At 39.5% G+C, this 17,924-nt stretch overlaps 1 protein-coding gene across 5 annotated transcripts in view; it reads left to right on the forward strand.

The window, feature by feature from the left end:
* RABGAP1L (RAB GTPase activating protein 1 like) overlaps positions 1-17,924 on the forward strand; it is a 512,101-nt gene that overhangs the window by 462,482 nt on the left and 31,695 nt on the right. Inside the window, exon 1 of one of the 5 annotated variants that reach the window (XM_006272939.4) lies at positions 477-2,677. The exons of the other annotated variants lie outside the window; for them this stretch is intronic. Coding sequence (XP_006273001.1) covers positions 2,567-2,677 — 111 coding nt within the window. The 5' untranslated portion in view covers positions 477-2,566. Of the gene's footprint in view, positions 1-476; positions 2,678-17,924 lie in introns of those variants that run through there. 5 annotated transcript variants of the gene reach the window in all.

A 17,924-nucleotide genomic window follows, 5' to 3' on the forward strand; every position in this document is an offset into this window, starting at 1 on the left:
TCAAAGGTGCAAGCCCGTGGTTAAAAATATAAGAGGCACATTCTCCTGTCAGGTACATCAGAGCAAACACGGAGTAGCACATTAAGTCAGTGGAAATATTTTGTAAAGGGACAGTAAAATGGGGTGGAAACGTGACCAATAATTTCTTAGTGGCATACATTTCTGGTTAACTGAAAAGATTTACTTATTTGAATTCTGTTAGCTGCTGGGTATTATTTTGCATTTTTGCAATCCTCACATCCTTCCTTAACCTCAAATTTAAATTGCACTCTCATTAACACAGGAATGTTTGTTGGTGCACTGTACGCTTGCTCCCTCTGTGCATACATGGCTGTTCAAATGCAATTCCACTCCCTGCACACAGCCTCTGAGCAGCTGCCAGCAAGGAGCATGGAATTATGGGAAATTACTTTCTTTACCTCCTACAACAGGTGCCTTTGTCGGCACACCTCATATGCAGACATTATACATGCACTCACTGAGTCACTATGTCGAGCAAGAAGAACCGGCTTCCACCAACATCAAGTATTGCTGCCTGAGAAAGCTGAAGCCACAAAGCAGAGGAGAACAATACTTGTTTAAAGTACTTTTGAAAATCTGAAGTGATTTTTGTATATCAAGTCCGTTCTAACTGATGGACTTTCGGAGGAAGAAATTATTTCCTGGATTTCACCTTATCTTCTCATCTATATCATCCCTGCTGAAGGGATTAATTACAAGGAATATTACAAGCTATCATCAACCTAGAAAAGCAGAAATATATGCCACAAAACTGCACTGCAGATATACTTCAAGGGAAAATATTTTTCTTGCTCCTGCAAGGGTTAAATATGATCAGAAGCTGTCCTAATCTGAAGGATTTCACCTAAAGTGCTGCATTTTTGTTTGTCATAAGCCTATTAGAATTCTCTTCTGTTTCCTAGCAATAACGTATCATTTTCCCCCTATTTTAGTGAAAGCAATGTTGGTTTTTAATCCTGAACACTACAGCTGTTGCTCAAGTTTCTTATTCAAATGCAAATAGAACCTGGTGATGTTTAAATATCCATGAAGTCTTTGATGAAGATATTCAAGAGAAACAGGAAAAAAGAAGAGCAAGTTTGGTCTTATCCTGTTTGTTCTGGAAAGCAAGCGTGTGACCATATGCTACTGGCAATTTGGACTGGAAAGCGTCACAAGGTTTATGGCAACCAGCATTTCCTCTGATTTGGGACAAATGCACAGTTGAAATGGTGTTACATTTCTCAGGCTGATCAGAGTTTTCATCACTGGAACAAAATACTGCTGGAAAGGATCAAAGTGTAATGGAAGAGACTAAATAAAGGCACCGAGCTACACAATTAATTGTGTTAATTTGCCTTGGATTAGTCTTCCTTGTAAAATGGATTTTAAAATCCTTCTTCTTGCCTTTTTGTAGAGCTACATTTTAATTTTGATAACTTTCAGGTTTTTGTATTTTTTCTAAACGCATTTTTTCAGCTTTGGTATGTTGGGTTTTATTGTCAGATGGAAACTTATGATAAATGATTTGGCAAGTAAGATTCTCAGGAAGCAACTCACTGGGCTACTGTATGAAATCTATTTGAGACTACTGGACCGCAGCAACATATTACGTTTGTATGAAAGCAAGACCAGTCTGGGGTATTTCATGCTAAACTCTAGAAAAAAATCTATTTGAATGTCTCTCTTTTTTTTTTTGTTTTAACAAAAATGCTTGCTTGCTTTTTTAGAATATAATTTGCTTAGATAAAACTGGATTTTTCATTAGATTTTGCATTTTTAGGTGACAGTTTTGCATTGAATTACAAGAAACTAACTTTTGTTAGCTTTTCAAAGTATATACAACTGGATCTACATGTAATTTGATATAACTAGAGTTACCTATCAGGTTCTTTAATTTTAGTGTAGCTGTTCCAAAAAAACTTTAGATGGCACAAAATACCCTACCCAAAACTGCACGAAAGAAGTGGCCTTTTTAAAAACATTTTGAGGATAGACTTTTATACTTTTGAAAAATTCCAAGGAAAGCATAAAAGAGCTCACCATATACTCCTCTTCTATGAATCTGCTGACTAAGCATAACAAGAAGTTCACTAGAAAGCCATATTCTCCCAATAAGAAAAATCGTCTTCCCGAGAATAAATACTGGATTTGAAGAATGAATTTTTAGAAATATTTTTGGGACAAAAAAGGAGCAATTTCAGTACTACCTTGAAGAACTGAGAGTTTGGTGTTTTGTTTTTAACAGTAATCTGGCTGCTGCCTTTCACATTCAGCACATTGGGGAAAATTGCACCTTTTCCCAGGATTTTAATAAATGATTTTTCCAAGTTCTCTGTTGAGAGTATGAATAGGTGTTTTTGATGTATACATTTCCTGCAAAGATAAGAGGGATCTCCAGGGGCCAGCTACGTACAGGAGCTGCTTTGATTTGCTGATCTTTTTTTTAGTGACACTCCACCCACTCTAGCTTCTTTCGGTGGGTGTGGGCAGCCAACAAAGAGCTGAGTTAAGGTTCATGGTTGGATAGTGAACCTGCTGCTGGTAATGGGAGCTTGCTGACAAAATGATGGAAGAAGTCTCCATAATGGTGGCTTATGATGCCCATGTTTTTAGCCAGCTGTATGATGAAGATTTTTTGGCCAATCTGGTGGCAATCAGCAAACCCAAATCTGTGGTAGGTGCTGCTGTTATGTTTGTAAACTACTGTTGATTCTTTTACTGTAACATGTGATGGTGATACTTCTACTATAACCTGCTTTGTCACATGCTAACTTACAGTAGCAGAGAAATTATTTTGTTCACGACAATGCAGTTATTTTAAAGAGTTGTATAAATGTCAATCTGAGTATCGCCCATAGGTATTGAAAAATATACATAATAATATCAATAGTAATAATTTACAATAACAATTTCAGCTGTTCATATTGTGTTGATATGTTTCTGAGGTACTGAGGTTAGGAGAGAAGGAATTGCTCAATAGAAAAAGCTAATTTTATGGTTGTGTGTGATATCTGCTTCTCTGTGCCATGTATAGTTTTGAAGTATTCTGAGCTCCCCAATAGAAAAGGGGAATTGAATTGATTCTGTAAAATAATCTCAGTTGTAGTAAATGATCCCAACACTTCTAGATCTGCTCATCTCTTAGGAGACTCAGAGCCACATTTTCAATGTATGCCTAGAATTTTTGGTGTAGATCAACATTATTCCATTGATTTTTTTTTTTTAGCTGAGAATCTGGCCCTTGTAGCAAAGCATAAACTTTGCATGCAGTTTTAAAATTGCTCTCATATATGGTATTGTATTTTGAAATTAGCAGAAACATCTATATAAGCGTCTTAACATAAATCTCCAAATCATTGTTTTTGAAACTTCATAGTTATGTGTTCACACTATCTAGGTTCACTGCTTGCACAGTCTGATCATGATCCTGCATTAAAAATTTCTAAAATGAACCTCTACACCAGTACAGTCTGGTTGAAGTTAATAGCTTTTGCCTTCACTTAAAAGGTGTCCCTTAAAAGCCCCTTAAAAAGTATGCTTCTAAATCCACATGTGGGCTCAGCTTCTGCAAATGACTTCATGTACGGGTCTGCTTACCTTGAATGAATCACTAGGCCAAGGCCTCGCTAAAAAAAGACACAAATTTTTCATAGGTGCTGAGCTTAACGTCGGTGGCAAATAAAGATGCTCAGCTCCACTGGAAACCAGGCTGGTATTCAGAAGCTTAACTGAAGGTGCCCATGATTGCAAATTTTGGTTTCTATGAGTTTACACAGATACTTACTCTCTGTTAAGTAAATATTAGACAAAGAATTAGTATAGGTAACACTGCTTGGATTCCTCCATAAATGTAAGATTGAGAATCTTCACAAGGGGAAGATCTCTTATCTCTGGATTTTACAATAAGATCAAACACATAACTAGGTTGAGCCATCTCTTGTCTTTCCTTCCCCCCCCCCCACCCGTTCTGCAAGAAAATCCTCAGCTATATGAGCTTGACCTCTCACATTACACCTAGTTAGGACTCCACAGCTAAAACAGCATTTCCTTGTCTCTGCCCTTAGGCCTTGCCTCGACACATATTTTAAGTGGGTTAGAATATGTTAGCTGACATATGAAAGTCCAGTTTAGACAATACAGTGTGCATTTTTCAAATAGTAAATTGGTTGGGTTAAAATTTTTCATCTTCCTGGGATTTAACTCAGATCAGTTTAGCCTGAGTTAAAGTCTGTGTGCATTACTCTCACTGGACTTTTGAAATTTACTGCTAGCATGTTCTTATCTCATACTTTTTAAATCCTTGCCTAGCATCTCTTCTCTTCTGTCTTAGACAACTGCCTTGAGAACATCTGTTGTCCTCACCAAAATTCAGTTATCCCTGCTGTAATCTGGCTAGTGAGAGAATGGTTGGATACAATGCACATATCTATACCTGGACTCTGAAACTCGGACAGAAGGCAGGGGAGGGTGCAGAGTGGCACCTTAAAGGCTAACTGGTTCAGGGAGGCATAAGCTTTTACAGGTGATAGACAATGTTTGCCCGAGTGTCTCCTGTGTTGGATTGTGTCCAAGCTCTTGGGCCATTTCTGATAAATGTAGATAAAATCTTTATGGTGTAAAAATACACTGTATATAGGACTTAATTTAGAATTTGAAAAATGTTGCTTACGTGGACCTGTTAAGAACATCTAAGCTTTGTATAATTTCAAAGAAGAGCAAAGCACACATTGTATGCAGTTCAGTCTTCAACGCTCTGCACATTTTTTCCTTTGGAGTGAGTCATTCATGCAAGTAGTCAGAGGAAAAGTTGGTGTCAAATTCTGAATTACAGCCCTGACTGATTTCTGCCACTGATTATATGAGGAAGTGACAACAGGGTATGCTTTTTTAACTCGCCTGTGAAATAGAATGAATGATTATTACATCATGGTGTGGTAAAGCTCTTCACAGAATCAGAAATTAAGGGCTGGAAGGGACCTCAAAAGATCATCAAGTCCATCCCCCTCTGCTCTGGGCAGGAATGGTGCTGAGATCAAATGATCCCAGCAAGTTGTATGTCCAGTCTCCATAACTTACATTACAGAAAGATAAAATATCATTATCACTGTATTATTTATTACATATTTGCTTATCTGCTTAATATGCCTGATCTTATTCTGAAGCTTACTGCATGCGTTTCAGCCCATTGTACTGAGGTGGTTAGCTGGATTAGACTGAAGTCAGGCAGAAGGTAGACAAACTGGTTCAGAGAGGCACAAGCTTTTGTAGGCAACAACAGCCTACTTCACCAGGTGGTTCATCAGATGCTTCTTTGACAGAATAGGTTGTTGCCTGCAAAAGCTCTGGTCTTTATGAACCAGTTAGTCTTTAATGGTGCCACCATGCCCTACCTACTGTCAGCACATTATACTAAATACTTAGTAGTGCTGAAAACCTGCAACTGCTAGTAAAGAGATAGAGAAATGCAGGTGCTCAGCTCTTCTGGTACCATAAGGTGAATCAGGGTTCGCTGAAAATCTGTTGGTGAATCAGGGTTTTCCTAAAAATCTGTCGGTTTTCAAGTACTTGTAACTGTAGGAGGAATGGGAACAAACAGACCTAGGCAGTAGTAGCCAGCAGAAAGCTTGAGGTATTTATTCGTTTTTTCTGCCTGTTGCAGAATGTCAACAGAAACCTTACTCTGTTGCACCGAAGTGGTTTTTAACTCTTCTGGCAGAAAGGCAGGTTTTATCAATGCAGAGAAGTTTTGAGGGTGATTACACTCAAAGTTTTCCAACAAAGTAGAGTTCCTCTGCCAAAGCATTACAGCGTAGACTAGGCCTAAAGCCAACCTTGCTTAACCATCTAATGCTATTGAGTTGTAATTACTACGGTCAGTAATGAACTTGCATGAGCTCTCACCCTACTGCCCATGGTTCCATCTCTTTGCTATTCCGCAGCTCACATCCATTTGAGCTGCATTTTTCACTGAAAATTGAGCAACGTTTCTAAAGCATTTCTTTGTCCCACATAAATGCTAGAGTTAACTGGGAATATTTATTCTATATAAATATACTTTTCAAGGTACCATTTCTTGCTATATATTTATAGAGCACCTAGCATGCTGTGGCATCCTAATTGTACTTGGTGACTTTGAGTATTACAATAAATACAGAGAATAATCATAAAATAAAACACCAGGTGTCAACTTTGGAGAAGATCCAAAAGATAGTGTTAAATTATGCTCCAAAAACATCACTGGGTGAGACCAATATGTCTGTATATCTTTTATTTTGAAAGTTTCTTGTATTGCATATGACCTCTTTTATGATATGATAATGAAGAACTAACTGTATTACTAGTGTAGCCAATTAAAAAGAGATTTCTGGACATGATTCTTCACTGTCTTGCACCTTGTGTAATGTGAGCTTAAAATGTCATTAATCTTTGCCACTTTTTGCTCTTTTTTTGCACAGGTGTGAATGACTGTAGCAAGTACAGGGCAGTGAGGAGAATCAAGCATGTAGGTTTTTAAATAGGAAAATGTGCTGAAAGAGCAAAACAATTTCACCAAACACAAGCATGAGGCTGGGTTGTGTCTTTTTCTTTTAATTCAGTCTGTCATTTTAGGCTGAAATCTTGTTTGATTTATATCGCTGTTTGAAGCTAGTGTGCACTTATTATTCTGAACTTCAGGGAAATGCATGAAAGTTGGCCATGGTGCAGTTTGTTACAAGAACTGAGCAGCTTTACTCTAGGGCATTTTAATTCTCAATTTATCTGCAGAGAACTTGGTTCAAAGGGGGTTAGGTGGTATAATCCATCATAATCCAGAATTGAGGGATATTCCATTGGAAAGTTTACTTGTAATTTGATCTGGCTGCCTGTATTTACACCTCTGCAAAATTTTCAGCCATTTCACAGAGCTTTTTCATTGTTAGACATTAGCCCATATCACCTTAGTGTTTTCCATGGGCACTAACTCTAATCAGGCAATTTAATTTGCCAGGGCATTTTAAAAATATATGCTGCAAGTGCTTCTTTTTATCCTGAGACTTCTTTTCCTTCTTTTCCAGAGTAGTTAACAGAATATGAGTAGTGTTGCTGTGGCATTATGAGGTGGTACGTTTTTCTGTCAGTATCTTGTGCAGGGGTAGGCAAATATTTGGGTTTGAGGGCCACATACACTATTTTGGTAAACTGGCATGGACTGGGTCAGCATCTGGGTTCCTCCCCCCCTGTAACTCGCCAAAACTCCCAGTGTTGGATGGGGTCTGGGGCAGTGGTATTCAGGGCAGGAGGGGCAGGCAAAGCTGGGATTACAGAATGGGGTGCTGGTTCTGATCTAGTGCCTGGGACTAGTACAGGGGTAGTGTCTGGCCACAAGGAGTGGGGTGGGGGGCAGTCTGGCCTTAGCCCAGCCCTACAACAGAGAAGGGAGCTTCACACAGGCCTGCTGCGGGGTGGGGGGTTGTAACCCAGCTGGTAGGGGGGGGATAAGGGGGCATGCCTTGATTCTAGCCTGGCCCCATGGGTGGTAGGGGAGGAAAGGGGTATGGCTTAGACCCACCGTGGAGAGGGAACATGGTGTGATCTGGCCTCAACATTGCCCTGCAGATGAAAAGGGTGTGTGGCCCAGACTTGGGTGGGGGGAGGGGGCTGTGGCTTTGTCCCAGCCCAGTCCCACTAAGGGAAGAGGGAACAGCTTGGCTCCAACCAGGTACATGAGGCTTGGGGTTTGGGAATTTGGCAAGGGGGAGCTTTGCCGTATTAATAACTGCTACTCCCCTGCTACCACATTTCCTGACCCATGGGGAGCCTTGCAGGCCAGATGCGATAGCTCCATGGGCTGCATTTGGCCTGTGGGCTGCAAGTTGAGCACCCCTGATATAAGGCACTGATGTTTTTTGCATGTGAACTTGACTGTCTCACTGTGTCAAGTTCTTAGCCACGTAGCACATCATTTTACCCACAAAGACCAGCATCACAGAGCTGTAGTTTTGCCCAGAGGACCTGTGGGGAATGTGTTAGGTACAAATGCCTCTGTCCTGCAGGGAACTCTGCTACTCAGAAAACCCACTTAGCATCCTCAGCAAAGGGGTCTGCCCAAATGGAGCTAATAAAATGATTGGTGCCAAGACGTTAGAAGCTGTAGACAGACTGTAGATGGAGCAGGCTGTAAACTGCCTGTAGTAGTTCTTGGGGTGTAGGTTGTAGCTGTGTTGGTCTAAGGGCATAGTCAGACAAGGTTCCTTGGGTGAATCTGATATCTTTTATTAGACCAACCCAAATAGTTGGAAAATAATTATTAAGCAAGCTTTCGGGTTCAAAAACCCTTCATCAGGCTAAGGAACTTTCAGCAGTTGGTGTGTGCTCTTCCTGGATGGAATGAAAAGTAAAGAAGCCAGCGGCTGGGCTGGTATGCATACAAGACAGGTAGTCAGTGAAAATGTAGATTGAGGAGTCAATGGGTGAGAGACAGGCTGGGGGGGGAGGGGGGGGGAGAGAGAGCAGGGGGATGAAAGTGGAGAGATACCTGGGGAGTCAGATGTCAGGCAGGTTATAATGTGTCATAAATCCGATGTCTATATTCAGTCCATGATTTTGAGTATCCAGGAGGTTGATGAAGTGGAGTTCATAGGCTCATCTCTGGGAAGTGTTGTGTAAGTTTCCTTTGAGGATCAGGACTGAGAGATTGGAGAGAGAGTGGTTTTCTTGTGAGAAATGTGCCCCCACAGGTAATTGGGTATTTCTGTCTTTGATAGATTTCCGGTGTGCGTTCATTCTGGTGCGCAGTTGTTGTTTGGTCTCTCCTACGTATTTTCCATCAGAGTATTTGGTGCATTGGATGAGATATATTACATTTCTGGAGGTGCAGCTGTAAGATCCAGGAATGCTCCGTTGTAGGGTGTAGTAATAGTAGGGGTGGTGAAGATGTGTTGGCAGGTTTTGCATTTCTTGTCATGGCACAGTCTGGATCCTAAGCCCAGAACACACCAAAAGGATCCAGGCCATGCCATGACAAGAAATGCAAAATCTGCCGACACATCTCGACCACCCCCACTATTACTACAAAACACTTCCCAGAGACGAGCCTATGAACTCCACTTCATCAACCTCCTGGATACTCAAAATCATGGACTAAATATAGACATTGGATTTATGACACGTTATAACCTGCCTGACATCTGACTCCCCAGGTATCTCTCCACTTTCATCCCCCTTCTCGCTCTCTCTCTCTCTCTCTCCTCTGTGCCCCCGCCTGTCTCTCACCCATTGACTTCTCAATCTACATTTTCACTGACTACCTGTCTTGTATGTATACCAGCCCAGCCGCTGGCTTCTTTACTTTCCATTCCATCCAGGAAGAGCACACACCAACTGCTGAAACTTCCTTAGCCTGACAAAGGGTTTTTGAACCTGAAAGCTTGCTTAATAATTATTTTCCAACTATTTGGATTGGTCTAATAAAAGATATCAAATTCACCCAAGGAACCTTGTCTGCCTGTAGTAGTTCTTAACTTTTTAATTTCAGAGTCTTGGTAAATATTTTCTATAAATATTTCATTAGAAATACATTGCTTTTAATATATTAAAAGCAACTTCTTATTTGTCTGAGGTGTTGTGTTGACAGGTTTGGGAGGTTTAATGGTCCTAATAAAATTCCTCTCTCTTCTAAGACTGGTCACACTGTATATTCACATTATTTTCATTTACCTTGAGAAATATGTCCTGCCCACACATTGACAACACAAGCCTGCCACTTGTAGTACACCAGGGTGTAAAGTTATATAGGGGCCATGGAACAATTTACTTTCCAGTAACCATTCAGTTCACGGCCCCTCTCCTGAGATCGACGGGAAGGATATAATGAAGATGCAGAAACATGCATTTAGTAAAATTTTCAGAATTGTTTGCATGGATATGCAAATTGAGCCCCAGTCATGGATTTACAAATGATGCTGAGGTATGTTTTCCATAATGGTCTTGTGTGGGTGGTATATAACTTCCCCCTTTTTCCTGCTTATTTGGTTTCACCACTGACTCATGAGGCCTGTGAACTCTGTGGTAAAGCAGATCTAGTTTCTCCCATCTTTTTATGGCTAAATTCAGCAGAAGAGTGGAAATTCTGAACCATTTTCAGTGCATGAATTAAACATTGAAATGAATATGAGTTCAAACTTATTTGGGCTATTTACTTTTTTATGTTGAATTTAATTCATTTTACACTGTCCTAAATTTTCAGTGTTTAATGCACAACAAGTTTTGCTCTTACGGAGCCATTAATTTGAAGCTATCGCTTTTGGCAAATGGAGCAGAGACAGTTGAGGCCTTTGGTATGTAGAAAGACAATGGAGTTTATTTGTTTTTTGGGAACCCACCTGCTAGGGTGTGGGAGATGTGGAAATGCTTCCCTCCATTCTTCCATCTTTCTGGGAGTTAGTGTGACATTTAGAGAAATTTTTGCTCCTTATTCCTTGTCATATCAGCACTTGACAGCAGTCATCTGTCTACTGCACCCTGCTTCAGGCTGTACTGCTGCATCCACTGCATGTGGTTGAACACATTCACTTGATAATTTTTGTGGTTCTCTTAAATGCTCTGCAGCAAAATTGACAATAACACTGATAGTTAAATATGTCACTAGGTTTCAGAGTCAACATTCTTGTAAGTGAATGTATCAAGTTCATGCTTCTCATATATTATGAGTCGTTAAGACCAGAACAGGGCTATTAGATCAGAACCAGAACAGGCTATTAGATCAGTTTATCTGACCATGTGTATGTCATGAGCCATTACATTTTTGTTCAGCTAATTCCATATTGAGCCTAATAACAAGCATAGCTTGTGTTTGAATAAATTTATTTTCTAGAATGGCCTCCAGCCTTGATTTGAAGATACTGGGGGAGAGAGGTAGACAGTCTGACATTTTTTTTAGTAGTATGTGGACCATTCTTACTAATAACAATTTTTTACTCATTTCTGATTTGAATCTGTCCTGCTTCAGCTTCCATTGGTTCTTCATGTGCTTTTTGCTACCAAAGAACCCTTTAGTGCCCTTCTCAAAGAAGTTGCTTTATATGCTACTACCAACTTCAGCCTTCCTTTTGATAAATAAACAGATTGTAGTCTTAAAACTCTTACTGTATTTTATCCAGTGTTCAAATAATTTTTGTGGCTCCTCATTGCACCCTGTTCAATTTGTAAATGTCGCATTTAAAGTGTATTCATGAGATGTGCATGCAGCTGTACATTTTTTTTTTACCTACTGATTTAATGGTTCAGACTTGCTGATATATCAGTGCTTTCAGTCATGAACACCTGCATGAATGACTGGCCTAATAGTTAATAGGGCCTAATAGGGTTCTGAGTACCCAGAGCTCTTACTGAGTATGTGGAATTTGTAGGTGTTCAGTACTCCTGAAATCCTAGCCATTTTTATTTAAGCACTTAAATCAGATTGTAGCCAAGGTCTAAGGTTTTGCCTCCAAATCATATTTAATCATGTATGGCCTGGTTCTCAAAAATGAGGAGCATCCAGAAGTTCCCCCTTAAGGCAGCTTTAAGCAACCACATTTTGAAAATGTTGGCCTAAATTTCTTGTTAAATCAAGACAGTCAAAAGTGAGCAAAGACAGTAGAGATTAGAATAAAAAACTGTGACTCAGTTGCAATAGTTTAACCACATCATATTCCCTGTCTCAAAGCAAAAGCAGTATAGTATGGTCTCAGGATACAACAGGGAAAGTCCAGTCCTTTTCTTCTGTCTCTGAAAGTACCGTGCATATGTGGATTAGTAATATTGAATGCTGAGAAACAGATAGTAAGCTGAACCATGAGATAGAAATTAGGCCTATAGAAGGAAACTAAAACAATCTGACACCTCTAAAAGGAGCCTTCAAGATATGCAACACTGCACCTTTTATCATCTCTGAAAACTATTTGACAGGGTAATGCTGCATACAGCTGAAAGGTGAATGGATGGAAGTTTGGGCCAAAAAAGGAGGGGAGTGTGCAAATCAACCTCTAGGAAAGTGCAAAATAATGGCTTCATAGCCTTACTGAAGGAGGAAAGGCCATAGCAGTGGTCAGGCCCAGTCTGAAGCAAAGCAGACATGTGAGCCTAAAGCCTTTTCTGTATGAGCATTTTTCTTGAAAACCTTCACTATTGTACTGCTGCAGATGCAATGGCAACGGCAACAGTGGTTACATTTGTAGACAGGATTCAGTCGTGTTGTTGACTTAATCATCCAGATCAATTCAGATTGGAGTTATGTCTACTTTACCATGGGTTAATTGATTGCCAGTCAGCTCAAGATAAGTGTGTTTGTATTAAAATCTAATGTTGACACTTCCCACGCATTTGTTCTAAACTACTAATTTTTGTTTCTTACCCTAAGATACCACCCTGGGTAAAGAACAAGCAAACAACACAGAACTTCCAACTGCTAAACTTCAGGAATTTACCTACTGCTTGTCTTCACTGTATTTTATCTTAGGATAGTTGATGTGTTAGTCAATTTGAGGCAAAAAATGCACCTTTTCTAAGCAATGAAGACAAGCCTACAATACTGACCCTGGCAGCTGGTCTAACCAGTACTCTAATCCATATAACACAATAGTGGAATTAAAAAAAAAAAAAGAAACTAGTGTTGACACAGTCAGATGGGAGGAGTAGAACAAACAGGTATTTATTGAATGGTGTGCAGTGAATACAGCAGGGAGCACAAAATTGAACAGTGAGGATTAAAAGATACTGCCTGCTCTGTACTGATTAGGAACTTGATAAACTCTTTGTGAGAAATGGGTTCAGAATACTAAAACTGGGGGCTGACTTATTTTTAATTTAGAGCTTTACCTGAATTATTTTTTACATTAAACTCCACCCACTTGCTAGTGAGAAATTGGGTTTCTATATAGAGATGTATTGCCTTTCCACTGGAAAATGGTTTTAGATAAGCTTGCTTTTGTCCTCCTAGTTAAGTCACTCCTTTCTTATGGTAAAGCTTCCAGTAAGGTGGTATTTATCAACATGAAGATATAAGTGAAGTTTGCATTTGTCATTGGAGTACTTATGCCCAGCATAATACTTAGTGCAGGAATTTTCTTCTTCAGTGTGCTTTACAAACTGTATTTAATTCCATCATGCCTTTGCACATTGTGTATTATTACTGCCTTTTATTAAATGAAAAACCCTGGGCACAAAGGTTAGGAAACTTGACCAAGAATATAGGATATCAGAGTCAGGATTAAAATTAGCCACTCCGAATGTCCATCTCTGAACTCAAGCCATAACACTCTCTTATTAATATAAAGACCACTGTATTCCTCTGAGAACTACTGAATGTACTTTACCTGGTAGATAGGAAAATGCATATGCTGCCTTATATATTCAGTAGACAGATGGTCTCTTGTGATATTTTGTGGCCCCTGCTAACATCTGAGCACCGCATTATTTAATATTTGTTTTTATTCTCACGGTATCCCTTGGAAATTGGAAAGTACTATTAATGCAGTTTTATAGATATGGAACTGAGACCCACAAAGACTCAGGCCCAGATACTCAAAGGTATCAACCGTCATGTCAAGAACTGCAGTTTTTCTGTAACATTTCCTGTATCGTCTGCAGACAACAGTCAATGCATGGTGACTTGGATAATTCAAAGGCTTCTGAATCCAGCCTGCTGGGCAGATGGCTTCTCTAGCTTAATAGCAGATTTCACTGGAGGGACTCAGCTGATTGCTTATTAGCTGAAAGCTGTTGGCTGTGCTAAATATATTTAATGTCAAGCGTTGCAGCCTTGATAATTTAGAGGTGTTGAATCTGGTTAGGGCTCTGTAGCTCTCAGGGTGGTGGCCACTTATGGACTGCCGACCCATGTGTTGTGTGAAGATAAAATGTAGTTGCAGTAGTTTCAGTGCTCTGTAAGTAGGAATTTGGGAAACGAAACCTTCCATGGAGCAGGCATGTTCTCTGAGTATCCAGAGATTTTTTTTCTTCCAAGAATAATATCAGAAAGTTGTGCAGGGGTGTGTGCGTGTGTGTGTGGATGGATGGATGGATGGATATAAAATAAAAATACATTTCTGGGGCTCTTATTTTCTGTTTGCCCTGGATAGTGCTGGCAAACCAACTTTACAGTTTTTCCCTTCTGACTGGTCCTACCTGGTTGCTTTGTCAGTCAAGAGACACAACCGGTTCTATATTTGGAAATTAAACTGGATTCACAAATTGCTCAGTTCACCAGATTTTCCCATTGCTTTTATTAGCTGCAGTGCCCCAGGTGCAGATTCCCTGAAAGCCAGCTTGACTGGTTACCCAGAAACACACTGATCCACAGTTGTTCCTTGTGTTAAGTAGAGTTGGCTTCACCTCTGCAGTTTATTTCATGGTGTGGAAGATTTTTGGGAAGCTGCTGAAAATGACTGGTCTTTGGGAATGAGTCCAATCCATGGGATCAGCCTTGTATTTACACCAGGTGTTACTTCTTATTCTTCCTCCTCCCCATCCATGTGTACACAGACTGTTCTGTTCTGCATTTCTCTTCATTCCCTGCAGCTCCTCTCCTCACTACACTGTCAAGCAGAAGGATGAGCAGAATTGGGGGAGCTGAGAGAAAGCAGTTGGCTTCTTTGGACACTGTTTATTGCCTACATTTTCTTGCTGAAGAATTGATGGGTCTCTAAACAAAATTAAAAGTGACGTCTTCCAGTTGTCCCAGAGCAATCCTTTTACTGGTGTGTAGTCTACCATGTACCAATCCCTGCAGAGCCTTAATAAAGCAGTTTGGAACCAAGTAAAGAGCACCAGTACAGTACTCAATTCCACAGGTTGGAGGTGTGGCTGCAGCCTGCAATATAACATACCTTTTGTTTGGGGTATTTGGCTAGTGGACTTGTATGGCTGCTGGGACATACTCTAGTGCCACCATAGAGCAGTGCTCTGTGGCATATATCGTTGTAGCTTTCCTCTGTGACTTTCTTGTGGCTTCTTTTTCCTCCCAAAGTATAACAGAACCATAGCAATCCCACCTGTTTGGTATCCTTATGTACTTGCCCAAGGGACAGTACAGAATTTCCCTGTAAATCTCTGCAGCTGCATCTTGTAAATGATGGTAACATTGCTATAGACTTTTCACTGCCTTAGCTGTGGGATAAAATTGAGCCTAAAGGAGTGACTTCCCTTAGAAAGGGGGTGACAGTTGAGGGTGAGATGCAACCAGGATAAACAGAAACAATAGCATCTATTTACATGCATGTACTCTTATATTTACAAATGTATAAATCTAACACTTAAAATAATTAAAAGCATGTGAAAGTAGATTGGTACAAGATAGAAACCAGTGAGCAAATCCAGTGATGAAAGAACTGCAGTTACTTGTGACCGAACAGGAGTGTCTTCTGTGTCTAGCCACAGTAACAGTTCCCTCAGTTATCTGATTTCATTCCATGTCTATCAGGATATGCAGATAATCTTATTCAGAGTATAGTCTGGGCTGTTGGTTCTGGCCTTCTTTACCTATGAATGGAGATAAAAATGAACTGTATGCAAATAGACAGGCCAGGTTCTTTGGGTAGATGTGGTATCTTTTATTAGACCAACTGAGTACATAGTTGGAAAAAAGTTCTTGGCAAGTTTTGGGGCACAGTCACCCTTCTTCAGGCAATAGGGAGTCTCTGCTGTGAAGAAGGGTGTTTGTGCCCAAAAGCTTGCCAAGAATTTTTTTCCAACTACTCAGTTGGACTAATAAAAGATATCACATCTACCCAAAGAACCTGGCCTGCCTATGTCCTTAAAACAACATGGCTACAATGAAAAACCCTGTAGACAAATTATTCTTTTCACCTGGGATGCTTAGACTGTGTTATCCTTTATTGTATTATATCAGTTAAGGGCAAAAGGAATTATGTGACAAACTATGTATAACTGCTTTCCTTAATTGTATGCTTCACCTTCTAAACTCCTTATCTGTATGAGCTGCTACACTTCAGCTGCATGTATATAAAAATAATCCACCCATTTCTAAGCATGTATCTAAAACATCCAGAGGATCTTCTTTGTTAAAACAAATCAGTTCAAGTGGAAAACAATTCTTATATATATGAAAATAAAAAGGGATTGGAAATGATCACAGCTAATTAAGGTTTATGAGTTTGAATCCTCTAAAGAATCTCAGCTACAAAGAGAAAATGCATTTTTTCAGGACTTCTCTCCCTTTCTACAAATCCCTTGTGGGACCATCTGTAATCAGTGGACATGCCTCTAGAAAAGCAGGTACTTTAACTGAATATAAATGGAGTGCAGCTCAGTCTTTAAAGCTACAGGTTTTGGCATCTGGATTCCTAGGCTCTGTGCACAGCTTTGCCAGCTGATTTCTCTGCAGTCTTGGACAAGTCACTATAACATCTCTGGGCCTGAGGTTAATGTTATGATTTAACCCTCTCTCATTGATACTATGTAACCTGATTAATGACAAATTTAGATGAAAGGCCCTTGGAAGTACAATTAGTATGTAAGGCACTTCAGGTTTAGGTATGTGGGAATCCTTTTTAATGGTTAAATCCAACACACAATTTCACTGGCTGTTGACACAGCCATTTTAAATTACAATAATTTATTGTGTTTACAAAATATCTTGTTAAAATCCCGGAGACTTCTCTTTCTTGTGTAACTGCAACCTAGGTATTCAGATAATGCATTGATGATCATGTGTTGAGATAAAATAAAAACCAAAACTCAAACCAAATTGGTTTTCCCTGGATTCAATTTCTTGTTGCTCAAGAGAAAGATGAATGGGTTCCATTGTGTTCTGTCCAAGCCCCACTATGGCTAACTTTGTTTTCTTTTTGGACAGAGTAGCTACTTATCACATTTTAAATTTAATCCAGTGTGATAGATAGATCAGCCCTCTTAGTAATCTTATTCTTATGGAAAGGAAAATATAGTTATCTACAGCAATGATTACACAAACCCATGAAGCTTTAAGACAGTTTCATTGCAAGTCTTTCTGTTATATTCAAGCCTTAAATACACTTAATTAACTGTTTGAATGGAGCTGTATTATCCTTTCTTGACCCTAATTTGGTTGAATGCATTCTTTTAATAGAGGATATTAACTGGAGGAAACTGATACAATAACTTCCAGAATGAACCAAAATATATACCATGTATGATCTTAATTTGTTTGCAGTACTCTGTATTCTGAGTTTTCCTTAAATCTCCTAATCCTTAAATGACATGCTGTACTGCAGGAAACCTAACAGCATTTTAAAAAGGACTTTACTTTGAATATCAGGTACTTTTGAACTGTAAAGGGTAGAGAAAATTGAACATTTGTTGGTCTAAATCATTGGGATACAATGGCACCATGACTTTGATTTCTATCCCCTGCCCCCACTCAAGATACCAAGGAAAAGATTAACGAATGGAACAGAATATTTGAAGTATTTCAAAGACAGTGAAAGGAAAATGGGATTTTTTTTTTCCAAATTGAAGTAAAAAAACAGAAAAAAGTTGTGTAAGAGTACAGAAATAAATCTAACTAAATATTAGTTGTCAAAAATTGATTGAACTACTTAGTTTTCAGAGTGTACATGAGATAGTCTGTAGGAAGGCTAGTAACTGTAGGAAGGGAAGACCGCTTATGAACAAGGAATAGAAAGTGGAAGTGTTTGACTTAATGTGGTCTGGTGACTAGGGCTGGAGATTTGGGTTCAGGAGCTAAGAGTCCTCATTCTGGCTCAGCTATTGCCATTTTCATTGAAGTCATTATTACTAGGTCACAACATTTCTGCTTCAGTTTCCATAGTTGTGAAATGAGCATAGGGAATGTCTCACATAGAGGAACCCAGGCTTAGGTAGCATTTGTAAAGCACTCAGAGAACCTTGGAGGAAAGTGGCAGTAGATTTGCAAATTGTTAATATGGCAGGGTCAGTTTGGA

The sequence above is a fragment of the Alligator mississippiensis genome, chromosome 5, assembly GCF_030867095.1.
Source record: "Alligator mississippiensis isolate rAllMis1 chromosome 5, rAllMis1, whole genome shotgun sequence".
Lineage (NCBI taxonomy): Eukaryota > Metazoa > Chordata > Crocodylia > Alligatoridae > Alligator > Alligator mississippiensis.